The sequence below is a fragment of the Epinephelus fuscoguttatus genome, linkage group LG1, assembly GCF_011397635.1.
Source record: "Epinephelus fuscoguttatus linkage group LG1, E.fuscoguttatus.final_Chr_v1".
In the NCBI taxonomy this organism is placed as follows: Eukaryota; Metazoa; Chordata; class Actinopteri; order Perciformes; family Serranidae; genus Epinephelus; species Epinephelus fuscoguttatus.
In genome coordinates this window covers 813,983-827,322 of record NC_064752.1, presented here as the reverse complement: position 1 = coordinate 827,322, position 13,340 = coordinate 813,983, and the positions used below count along the sequence as shown (strand labels likewise).

At 42.7% G+C, this 13,340-nt stretch overlaps 1 protein-coding gene across 2 annotated transcripts in view; it reads left to right on the top strand.

The window, feature by feature from the left end:
• Window positions 1-13,340, top strand: part of mmp24 (matrix metallopeptidase 24) — a 107,020-nt gene that overhangs the window by 62,553 nt on the left and 31,127 nt on the right. For both annotated transcript variants that reach the window (XM_049586307.1, XM_049586305.1), the window contains exons 4-5: window positions 6,682-6,781; window positions 7,217-7,421. In XM_049586307.1, the coding sequence (XP_049442264.1) occupies window positions 6,682-6,781; window positions 7,217-7,421 (305 nt within the window). The remainder of the gene's footprint in view (window positions 1-6,681; window positions 6,782-7,216; window positions 7,422-13,340) is intronic.

Genomic DNA, 13,340 nt, shown 5'->3' with positions numbered 1-13,340 from the left:
ATAAATACTATTATTTTAAAGGTATTCATGAAATTTGTAAATTTATTTTATGACTGTTGTTAAAATGGCTTTACATTTGGTGAAGACGGCATTATGACTTCTTTAGGTCTCAAAACTCAAGGTTTAGGTGTTGGGACTCAACTTGGGACTTGAGTGAAAAGACCTGTGACTTTCAAAACAACGACTCTGATACTGTTAATAACACGGACTAAGATGGTGAACATGGTAAACGTTATACCTACCGTTGCTGTGTGCCTGAGTGCAGCTTCACGGAGCTCTCTGTTCTCCTTCACTCTCACCGTTCATCTTAGTTTGGAATCACTTTAGTTTTATTCAGCGAGCTGCCGTGACTCAGGAAAAGCTGTGATGAAGCTCATGACTCGTAGCTGCTGCAGCTCTCTGCACAACAGATTATTATTTAAATGCATCAGGTGAGTGTATGGCTGTTTCCTCTGCATATTCAACTGAAGTGTTAGACGTGTGTGTGTGTGTGTGTGTGTGTGTGTGTGTGTGTGTGTGTGTGACAGTACACCATCTGTGTGTTTTGGCCACAGGTCATTTGGCCAGCTTCACTGCCGTAACGTTCCACACCATTTACTCAAATCAGACAACTGCTACCTAGCTGTCTGCCTCACACACACACACACACACACACACACACACACACACACACACACACATCAATCACTGAGCTTCAGGGTGAAAAGTTGGATTTATAAATAAATTTTATAAAGGGATTTGCATACCGACAGTTATGAAATGCGGGACAAATTTTAACTCGGGTTCTCAGACTTCCTCGTGTCCACTGTCAGCACACAGATGCACACAGACAGGGCACCGAATCAGTGTGTAAAATAAGATTGCACTTCCATCAGTTTGCCAAAACAGTCACTTTCTTTATTGCCAAAAATAACTACAGAAGATTTGAAACCTACCTTATACAAGAGTATGAAAAAAAAATGTTATTGAAACATGATTGAAGTGATTCTGTTTCCTCACAGTTCAGCTGCTTTATGTAACTCACTATGAGTTGTTTTCATAGCTATTCACTGCACGATGTTTCAGCAAACAGCCTGTCAGGAAAGTTGAATAAAAAGGCTTAAATTTGCTTAACTCTGAGAGTCAGTGTGGCTCTTCGGGATTAGCTGAGACAGCACAGACTCTGTCCAAACACACCAGCAGTCCTTAAAGTATATTCTCCCTGACTCTACAACGACAGCTTTATATTTCGAGTCATGTTTTATTCTTCACATGGCTGCTCAAGCAATCATCAACAGAAATCATTACCACGGAGGAAGAAAAGTCCGATCTAACTGTGTAAATTGAGCTGTGGTTCCTTTTAATTTACATTCCTGGAGATGGATATCTTTAAAGGGACAGTTCACCCTAAAACCAAAAATACATATTGTTCCTCTCACCTGTTGTGTCGTTAATCAGTGTAGATTGAGTTGCCGAGTGTTGGAGATATTGGCTGTAGAGATGTCTGCCTTCTCTCTGGTATAAAGGAACTAGATGTCTCAAAAAATGTGTTCACTGATTTACAGACATTTGTTTTCGCCATGTAAATCAAAATGGAAAAAGTCTTTTGGGCCTCAGGGCGTCACATGATGGTGTAATTATACTGTTTGGCCACAGCCAAAATTGGCTTCAAAGCCTGGCCCTCTCCTGGGGACCAGTGTTGGGTAAGGGTTACTTTAAAAGTAATCAAAGTACATTACTGCTTTACTTTTTAAAAAAGTAACCAGTTACTTTACTGCGTTACTCCCTGAGCAAAGTGACTGAATTACTTTAAAAGTACTTCCAACGTTACTCCCTGAGAAAAGTAACTCAAGCACTTTTAAAGTACTTTTGAGTATTCTACATTTCCTATTGGCCAATGGACCACAGGGCGCTAAGCCTACATTTTTTTGTCTCCAAAATTAAAGTTATGGACCACTTGCCCTTCACTGAGATCCCGTGCTCCCATCACAGCCGTCACTCTGACCAGTAGAAACACACAACGATCTGCTGCCGTACACAACTGTATGACAACAACACCCCAGTGTCTTTAATATTTCCTCTAGGGATGTTACCACACAGAGTAAAAGGGGGAAATGATGGTGTGAAACAGCAGAGGCACTTTGTCAACCCGCTGAGTTAACATTACTGTCATTAGCATCAAGCTAGCAAACAATGGCACATCCTCACGGTCGGACATAAAGTAATAACATTAACAAATAGCGGCGGGGCTTTTACTCACCACAACTGCAGAGGCTCCCAGCGTCATTTGAAACAGACTACATTATAGACGGTCTGTTATTTATTAATCCCTCTGTGTGTTTATATATTTACTTTTTATCCGCTCCGTTAAAGTTAACATATCGCACCATCATTTCAAACTCAACACTTGTTTCAAATTAAAAGCCCCTTATAACCTCGGCTGAGAGAATCCCTCCATTTTCTAAATAGGCTTTTACTCTGAAACATTTGTCAGAACTTCCTGTGGAAGATACAGTAACTTGACAGTTTACGTATGGCGCTTCAAATGTAGCTCCTGCCATCTGCTGACGCTTTTAGGTGACTACAACAACATGTTGGCTGACACATGAACACACACAGTGACTCAAATAATAGTGAAAGTAATAAAAACAGGACAAGAATAACCCGATGACATCACACACGCCGTGAAAGACGACGGGAATAATTGGTGAGTACCAGCGTGTAGCGTGTACCAGGCATAATGCAAGTCCTGAGTCTGAAATATGTCTGTCAACGAGTCCTGCTCCACCTATTTAGACTCCACCGTAGACATCGGCAGCATTTCTCCGACCACGTAGCGAGCCACAAACTCCGTGGCTTCTTTCAGACTGATAGGTTTAACGTTATCTCCGTTATTAGAACCAAACGACAGCCGTTGCTGTTTCGGAGCTGAAGGACCAGCGTTCTAAAAGTAACGGAAGTAACTGATGTCTTGTTTGAAAATGTACTTAAGTATTTGATTACTCAAACAGCAAACTAATGTGTTAGGTTACTTGTTACTGCAAAAAGTAATCAAAGTACTCTAACGCCTTACTTTGTAATGCGTTATACCCAACTCTGCTGGGGACCTAGCACCTACTCACGGACAAGAGGCTCGTGACATTGCGAGATGTAAACATTAATGGCATCCTCCTCGGCTGAGCTGTAACAGTAGCTAGCTCAGTGGTGCTAAATGAGCTCGCAGTAGATGCATGCTTCCTTCTGCACCGTGACAGAGGTTGTACTTTGGTAGAAAGAAAATAGTTCCAACATGAAACTTCTCACAACAAGGTCTGTGGATTTTCTTGAGTAACTGGGTCATGATTCTGGAAAGAGACATTGATGTTGAGTTTTTCAGATGTATTTTTTGGCGCTTTGAGCACCACAAGCCGAGTGCCATCTATTTCTATTACAGCAGAGAGATGGCAGACGTCTCTACAGCCTTATTATTCTGATTGATGATAATATAAATTCTGTGATACTGTGAAACCGTGGTATTTTCTAGGATGGTTATTGTACTGTGAACATTTCATACCATTGCAACACTATATAAAACTGCTTTATTTAGTGTTTTTACTGGTTTAAATCAGAAGAGACCTCTATGGATAAACATAGAAACACTGATTTGTAACGTGAAACTGCTTTTAACCAGTCTGCTTCACTCGGTCTGTTTTTGAGAGGAGACCTCTGTGGATAATTCGCCTCCTGATTTTAACTTCCTGAACAATGAACACTGAAGGAATTTTCAGCAGGTTGCAACCTTCAGTCCTCACCACTAGATGCCACTAAATCCCCCTAAATCTTACACACTGAACCTTTAAGAGCCAGCAGGATCACTGAAGTTTGGCTGCAGTCAGTGCTGAAACATTACCATCTCATTTAAACTCAATCTGCATCATCTGATCATTCGAATCATGTTTCATATTCAGTTCATCAGAACCAGCAACAGGAACATATCCATTCCCGCACCGTGTCCAACTACTCGTAAACTACAAACAGTGTGATGAACATTTCTATTTCTTTGCCAGATGGACTTATTTATTCACATCAAAAGGTCGTTGTGCGCTCATGTATAAATGTTGAATTATGGCAATTGTGTAATGTGCTCATATTTATTTCCATAATGTATTTTTTCTGGTCGGGGAGAAAAGCATTTGCCTCCTGTTGAGAGACAGATTGTGTGAAATGAACTCAGCCGCTCGCTTTGCTGTCTTATCCCTCCGCCTTTTTCTTTATCTCTCTCTCTTGTCCTGGCTTTTCTTTTCCATCCTCTCCTCTTTGCTTCTGCCAATCACTCCGTCTGTCCTCTAACACTCCCTCCCTCCTCGTATCTCCGTCTCGTGTTCTCTGGCTCGGTCAGAAAGTCAGGGTTTAAAAGGTGCTACATGAAAGTGTTTCCTCACAGTGTACAGTAACAGTGGAGTGAGTGATGAAACTCTCCCCTGTCTCACAGTAGAAAAGATATGGATGGCGTGTCTTCTCTCCTGCGTTATTCTGTAATGACCCTCATTGCCTCTGCCTCTTTTATCTCTTACAGCTGCATATGCATCAATTTAAACAGAAAAAAGGCCCAGCTGTGCAGCTGCTACAGTGTCTGAATGTTAAACCTACAGAATATGCATCTATTACATTTACTAAATTGTACCGTGTTGGATCATTTGATTAACAATCACTGAAAATAAAACTGTAGAATATAAAATAGTAATGCTTTTAATTCTGATTATGGTTTGAGAACCTTGTGATATAACTCTCCACACACTAAAGACCAGGCAGTTAAAAACTGACCCAGTTTGGATCAGCATCCCAGCTGGCACCGGATGCATTATGACCTCAGAAAGACGTTGGACTCTTTGATCGGACAGACGTTCAATTTAGATCAGAATAAAAACTGGATAAAGTATCATTAATATATCTAACGACGTTAGAATTTCATGTTGTGTTGACATTTTGCAGACTGTTTTGTTTTCCTTACCTTACAACAAGATGATGTTGGCACGAGACGTTTGGAAGATGTTGGATTTTGGTGACTCAACAACACAACACCAACAAAATAGACATTAGATGTTGTGGTCAGCTGACGTCACAACCTAAACTCCAAATATCAGCATCTAATGACGATGGTGGCCAGCTGGGATAGCACCAACACAATGCTGTGTTAATTTTGCCCACTTACGACCCAGTGTTGGTGTTATTTTCTACGTTTCTGTTGGGTAAACCCAAACTCCATCCATCCATCCATCCGTCTTCAACCGCTTATCCAAAGCCGGGTCGCAGGGCCAGCAGGCTGAGCAAAGTATTCCAGACGTCCCTCTCCACAGCAACGCTTTCCAGCTCCTCCTCAAGACCTCCTGAGGCGTTCCCAGGCCAGATGAACTGTTTAATCCGTGCAGTGTGTTCTGGGTCTGCCCTGGGGCCTCCTACCACTGGGACATGCCTGAAACACCTCCAGCGGGAGGCGCCCAGAAGGATCCTGATCAGATGTTGAACCACCTCAACTGACCCCTTTCGAGGGGCAGAGGAGGGCAGGAGCAGTGGCTCTACTCCAAACTTCCTCCAGATGTCCAAACTCCTCACCCTATCTCTAAGGCTGACCCCAGACATCCTTCTGAGGAAATCCTTTTCAGCCGCTTGTATCTGCAGCGTCATTCATTTGCTTACTATCCAGTCTGTAGGGGAGAGTTTGGACGTAGATGGACCAGTAAATCGAAAGCTTCGCCTTCCGGCTCAACTCACTCTTCACCCCAACGGTCTTGAACAGCACCCGCATCACTGCAGATGCCGCACCCAACCACTGATCCATCTCACGCTCCATTCTACTCTGACTCGTGAACAAGACCCGGAGATACTTGAACTACTTCGCTTGGGGCAGTAACTCTCTCCCAACCCAGAGGTGACAGTCCACCGGTTTCCGACAGAGAGCCATGACCTCAGATTTGGAGGTGCTGACTCTCTGACTCCCGACCACTTCGCACTTGGTTGCAAACTGCCCCAGTGCATGCTGGAGGTCACGTTGTGATGATGCTAACAGAACCACATCATCTGCAAAAAGCAGGGATGCAATTCCGAAGTCACCAAACCAGACCCCCTACAGACCATACTCAAACTAAAATGTGGTTATTTTGACTTGTTTCAGACACAACAAGCTCATATTTTACCTTCAAACTGTTAGTCTTACAATACAATGTGTATATGATATTCAAATCTGCGAGGGATTAATGTATTATTAACAGTTAGCAAAAGTTATTTATTGTCCAACATAGAAGTTAGCGTGTTGGCCTTTTTTAGTGTTAACTAGTTTGTCCAAAGTGTTGTCTGATGGTGTCAGATGCCAAAAGTGTTTATAGCTGCACACTCAGAAGCAGGTCGCGGTAGAGATGAACAAGTCATGTAATCGTTAAAATATGGAGAAAAGGCACTCATAAAAAAAAAAAAAAAAAGCGACAGAAATAGTTCTCTAACGAAAAAAAGAGAGTCTGAGAGAGACATGCTCACTTTAACTCAGCTGGCTAATTGCTGCATGACTGTTGGATCACCAGTTTCTTTAGAACAATTCTGACGTCAGCACAGATTTCTGGAGCTGTTGGAGCTTCCAGCATGCAGCTCTGATGGAGTATACTGGTTGCTATACTTCATATTCTGTGTGCGGTTGTAACTAATGTTTATTCTCTGTTTGCTTCCCTGCAGCATATCTAACTTCACCCCTAAAGTGGGAGAGAAGGACACCCAGAGAGCGATTCGACAAGCCTTCAACGTGTGGCAGGCGGTCACTCCGCTCTCCTTCCAGGTCAGAGGAAACGACAGACATTTCAGATTTACATTATCGCTAATGGACAGTTCTCTTCTTACAGTAGCTTCACTGGTTTGTCCCCATTTGATATTTTTGTGAGGTCTTACTTTTAATTTTAAAGGTATTAAAGGGAATCAGGATCAAATTATATAAATATGTTTATGCCTTCATGCCGGCGATAGCCATGGCCGGAGGCAGGATCTTTTTTGGGTTGGTTTTAAAATGTCTGTGAAGCATCTGTGTATTAGAACTTGTAGCTTCTTTGCAGTAACATCCATATTTAAGGTTGTGTTCAGTGTCATGTCTGCATGTGAGTCTGGACAGACTTGGAAGTAAACTGTAACTGCAAGGCAGTAACTGTAGTTTTCACTCTGTGTGTCTGTATGTTTCTCACTTGACTTTCTCACCCTGCTCCTCTCGTTCGCCGTTCAGGAGGTGCCGTACTCAGAGATCAAGAACGAGGGTAAGGAGGCTGACATCATGATCTTCTTCGCCTCGGGTTTCCATGGTGACAGCTCTCCTTTTGACGGAGAGGGGGGTTTCCTGGCCCACGCCTACTTCCCCGGCGCCGGCATCGGAGGAGACACACACTTTGACTCTGACGAGCCCTGGACACTGGGCAACGCCAACCACGATGGTGAGACGTTCCTTAAAATGTAATGAATTAGATTCTTTGTACTTGGTCAGTCAAATACTTCAGCTTTATTTGGACTGAACTTATTTCTCAAAGGGGGGTGACGTGATTTAAGACTGGCCTGTCAGGAGTGTGCGTGTTTCAACCCCACAACAGTAGTAATTATAATTACAGCCCCGCCATCTTTTGAAATGTTGTTCAGTAAACTCTCTGGTCCGTCTTTAAGGACAGTCCAGGTTAGGGTTAAACTTTCTGTAGGTTTAATGCTAGAATGGAAGGTCTGGAGGGACAAGTCTGCCCATCCGGAGAGCAGGGGCACAAAAACCCTCGGGAAGAAAATGACAAAGTCCGCAGCTTCACCTTCAGGGGTGTGTGGACACTGGAGAAAAGCCAACATGCCACCCAATGCAAAGTCGCCTCACCCGCCATCCCCTTGAGGCCGGGCCCCAGCTCAACCCTGACCTCAGTGCTGCCAGCAGCATATGCTTGTCTCAAAGGTTAAACCATGCAAGTCTAAGTACACACAGCCGGTACAGTGAAACTGCGAATGGTTAGATGGTTCAGTCAGTAATGGTTCCTTCGATCGCTCCAGCGTTACGTGGATAACTGTTTCAATTCTCAAACTATTACACGGCAACGAGTGCTGACGTCTGGGTATGCATGCCTTTTTTGACAGTCATGTGCTGGCTTGGCTTGGTTTGGGCCGTCAGCCCAGCATGGCAGGATTTGCGTCTCCATTCCAACATGGCTGCCTGCTTGAAGGTGTGTCTTTAACTGATGACAGCTTGTCTTGAGTGATGACGTTTAAAAACACCAGGCTAAAGTCCCCGGTTATTTTTGCTGCGTGTTTTTCCACAGCAGGGCAGGTTAAAGAAGTTTACCTGTTGGAGGTGAGCTGTTTGCAGAGGTGCAGTAAGAGCCTGTTGTCTGCAGCTCTTCATCAACATCTCACTGTGGCTGCGGTCAGCAAGACATCACCGTTACTCGCTTGAGGGCAGGTGGCCTGGCTACTCCTGAGAAGGTTCATCTCCGGCGTGGCTTTGCGTGGCATGGCTCGTCCAAACTGACAATGGAAACACAAATCTGCGCGGTGTGGCTTTACTCGGCACGGCCAAGAGTGACAATGGAAAGAGAGTATAGATAACTTCAAGCCAATCGCTGGCTCTTGTGGCGTTGACAGCTCATTCGAATGTCGGCTCTATCGACTTTCAGTGGTACTTTCTGTGCCTGCCATGGTGACCATGGGTAACGGGGCATCAGGGTTTGATTCTGGAGAGGGAGCTTGAGAAATGGCTACCACATCCAAGGAAGGCAGCAGGCGTGCATATTACCCACTCCCGACTCTGAGAGGTGACGAAACAATATCACAGAGTGAATCTTTAAAACAGCAGCACAACTTATTTTATTATTTCATATGACCTTGAGAGAATCGAGGACTGTCTGAATCAAGTCAGTGTTGAAGTGTGTAAAATGAATGACAGCTGAGGTACCAACTGATTAAATTAGTATTTATTATTTGTTAATATATCATTTGTATATAAAATGCTTTTAATGTGAAGTGTCCTCGGTCCTCGCTTCGCTATCTTTGAGCTCCACACTGTTTAGTCACTGGATGAAAAATGGAGGGGGGAAAAAAATCACTTCACTTTGTAGGTTTTTTTTTCTTTCTTCGTCTATCTCTGTTTGACAAATGACTTATGCCAGATTCCCTCTGCTTGAATAACTAACGTGTTGATAGAGAGGGAGAGACGCAGAGAGGGGGAGTGATGGAGGGGGAGAGGAATCTGGTTGGAGAGATTAGCAGAAAAGAGAATTAGCTTTGACAGAGAAGCTCTAAATTTGCCATACCACATTACAGCGAGTGTGTACGTCTCATTCCAGTACGAACTGTCCCAGGAAATCTCTCTCAGCATTCATGCATCAAGACTGTTTGATTTCAGTGCAGCCGAGTTTGTGCACACACATGCGTTCGTTTTAATCTGATGATTTTGTCAGTATATATTATATATGGTCTTAAGAGTATAGACTGACCCAGTTAATCATCTATCAGTGTGTGTATGTGTGTGTGTGTGTGTGTGTGTGTGTGTGTGTGTGTGTGTGTGTGTGTGTGTGTGCGGTCACCCAGGTGCTCTCGTGCACACCCTCAGGAGCGTCTCTTTATCTCTAAAATCCCTCCACACACACAGACAGACACACTGAGTAATTGAAAGATTGGAAACTAGATAGTGAGACGGCAAAGTTCTCAGACGCCACGGAAACTAATTCACGGTATCGGCTTCAGAAGGACGTCGCGAGGACAAACAGGCCTCGTCTTCACCTCGGCTTTATAACTAGTTTTTTTTCTGTCACTGCTGAGGGACGGCGTCTGCGATTGACCTGTTAACAGCGGCAGGAGAGAGACGAAAAACACATCAAAGACACAAACAGCTGAATGCAAACCATCTGTCTCCCGTTCTGTCATGTGATGATGGCGCTAAATGAAAAGTCAGAGGCTCTGCAAAGTCATAAGAATTTATCTCGTGGGGACCTTTAACGTCTGCAGAAAACTTCACAGTAATCAAACCATCAATCCAAAAGTGTCAGCCTGATGGAGGCGCCAGAGGAAAAGTCAGGGCATCACCAAAATCAGCAGTAGATGTGTGTCCTATACAGACCAAAGTCACTGAATGTAACAATCTCATTTTCCAGGCCTGGAAAAGTCACTGAACATTTTGGAAAAGTCAAGGCATTTTGTTGGGTGAAATGAAATTGTTACAGTAATCTTCCATGGATAAACTTCCGCGTAATGTAGCAAATTTATTTTCAGTAGCTAACGATGTCATGCAGCTCAACTAGGTGTCGACGTGTGACATTTTGTTAACAGTCATTAATGTTTCGTCCTTGTTTGTCAACGACCTTTTTTCCATGATGAAAACACACAAGGTCAAGCTAAACATAGATCTTGAGAATAAAAACTAGGACAAAATCTATGATTCATTTTCGTTGATATGACAAGGCGTGACGAAAATGTTAGCGGTGGACTATCAGACATTGAAACCCAAGAACAGCCGTGCTGTTACTGTCATCAAATGCTAGCAGTTAGCGCTTTATATTTAAACAGAGATTTTTTTTGTTGTTGTTGTTTTTTGGTCTTGTTAATTGATTATTGTTTACTTTTGTCTAGGGCTGACCCAAAAAATATGAAGCTTCGAAGCTTCGTTCGATGGCACGGGATTCAATTGTGAAAAAAAAAAAAAATTTTTGAAGCTTTGGCGCTTTTTTTTTGTTTTTGTTTTTTTTGGGGGAGGCCTTAAACGCAACACTAACCCCCACCAGTCCGATACTGACAACGAGCGCACTCAGAGCTGGCAGACATGTACAAGAGGTCATCAGATGTGTGGTTGCACTTCAAAATATGCCCCGACAACCCCCAGAAAGCAGAGTGCCAGATTTGCCAAAAGCAATTGGCATATCACAACTCAACAACAAATTTGGGAAATCACTTGAAAAACGTAAGTAGTAATTAAAAAAATAAAAATCTCCGACAAGGAAATAGAAAGCCCGACGCACAGTGGAGACCTGCTATTATCCTGCTTGAACACAGACGACTACATTCTTCAACAATGTGACTCAAAATAATGATAAAATAGATTTTATTGATATAAAATATGCATTTTCCAGTTCCACCGGTCCGCTCTGAGTCTGGTGTCAGAGACACTTCTGATGCTCTGAGTTGCGCATCTGTTTGATTGTGCTGCAGTGTGCGCCGAGGGTTTAAATTTAGTGTTCAATCAAAAGTTAAACACTATTTATCAACGACCATTAGTGTTTTTTTGTTTGTGAATATTTTTATCTTAATTCTAGTGTTGGAAGAAACTATGTTTTCGCCATAATTTTTTTTTTTTTTTTAATTTTTGTTTTTTAGTTGTGCCCCCCCCCCCCCCCCCAGTAATATATACATACAGGACATAATAATTTAAAGGACAGTACTGTTGTGGATATTTCAGTTGGGAAAGGATGGTGACACTCGATAATTTTCGTTGACTAAAACTATGAAGGATAAAAATGACTAACTAACATTTTCATCTCCAGACTAAATCTAAAACAGCTGTCAAAGTAAACACTGCCCTCCATGTGTGCCCGCTCATTGAAATGATGTTTTAATGGAGTTTGAATCTGATATGTCAGAAAAGCGCCAGGTAGAGGTGGGGGAAAAATTGATTTCTACATGCATCAAGATTCTGTCTTGAACAATGCAAGCATCGATTTGGAAAACTCATAATGAATTTTAATTTTATTTTTATATTTATTTTTCAAATTACCGTAACTCCTCGACCATTCACGCTATTGATGTAATTCCAACAGATTCTGAAAGCTGAGCTTCGGAGCTTTCCAGTGATATACGGTACGTCGGAGTTTTGGTGGTGTTTTCTTTGTAAATAATATTTAGTGTTGTAAATAATAGTATTTGTGTTTTTTTGAGAGCTTTTGAGTTTTTTTATGCCGTGTTTTCTTCGTGTTTTCACCATAGTTTGTAGTTTTGCCATCGTTTATCTTTTTGCAATACTTCGTGTTTTTATAGTTCTAAGATAGTTATAGTCAGTTATAGTTTTGTAAATACTGGAGGAGAAATGTTGAGGAGGTCGACGAGGGACAGGAGAGTCCCATTGAGATTTGTGGATGAGGAGGATGGACAGGTGGAGTGTAGTCATCTCTACCACAGTAAGTAATACAGTTTGCATGCACTGGATATGTATTCCCAGCTTTATTACAATAATGTTTTTCAATATCTAGTGTAAATTTTCTCATTGGCTCGTTTTAGAATCGAAATCGTTGCCCTCAGAATCGGAACTGAATTGAATTGTGAGGTGCCCAGAGATTCCCACCCCTATCGCCAGGCAAGTGGGGCAAAATGTATGTATTATAGGTCCTTAAAAGTCATGGAAAAGTTTTGAATTTTTGTCCATGAAAATGTGTGGGAACCCTGAAGCCACTTTGTCCCTGTGCAGACTTTACCTAATGCAACTCTTCATTCTGTGCAGTGTGGAGAGGAAGCTACGTTATTCCCTTTATCTTAGTGATTTACAGACTTGTTCCAGTGTATCAGTGACGGAGCAAGTGTTGAAGAAATCTGCTAATTGAAAGAATATTTCTCATTTCTTGACAGGAAATTATGTATTTCTATTAAAAATGTACCACATATTAGTGATTTTGGCCGCAGAGAGAAAAATATTCTTGGCAGGTAATTTTTTTTGTTCTTCAGCAGGACTTGGCAGGTGAGCCAAAAAGTTAATTTCAGGCGCTGCTTGTACAAAATGATCTCTGGCATGCAAACTCATCTCTGCCAAAAAAAAAAGAAGACGAGCATTTCAGCGGGGGAACTGCTGGAGCTGAACAAAGCAGACTCTGTGGACACGTCAAACTGGGATTACTTGAGAGACAGGTTTCATCACAGCGATATCAAACATCGTCTTTATCGCAGGCGGGCAGACGGCTGCAGGGGCAAACATGACAGAGGAAGCAGTTATCGTCACTGCGGGGCGCCGCAGCAGACTATAGACCAACCACGGGGGGGGAGGCAGACGCATAGAGAGAGCCCACTGGGAATTCCCTCGAGCCGCTGTACATGAAGTGTACGTCTTGTGCTGTAAAACCATCTTTATCTTTCCTGCGACATGGAAGAAAGGGAGGCGTAGGGAGGGAGGAGGAGGAGGCGGAGGAGGAGGAGGGCTGTGGTGAGAGATGAAGAGCTGAAAAGGCAGAGAAGAGGCATGAAAGAAACAGCACCAGGGACAGAGGAGTGTGTTTGTGTGTGAAGGTGTGAGAAAGGGGAGAAGTAAATAAAAAACAGACGTACAGAAGGACAAATATTTGAATATTAAACCAATATCGATTTTTATACGCTGAAACCAATCCCCTCCCTGATTTTCAGCCAAACTCGGC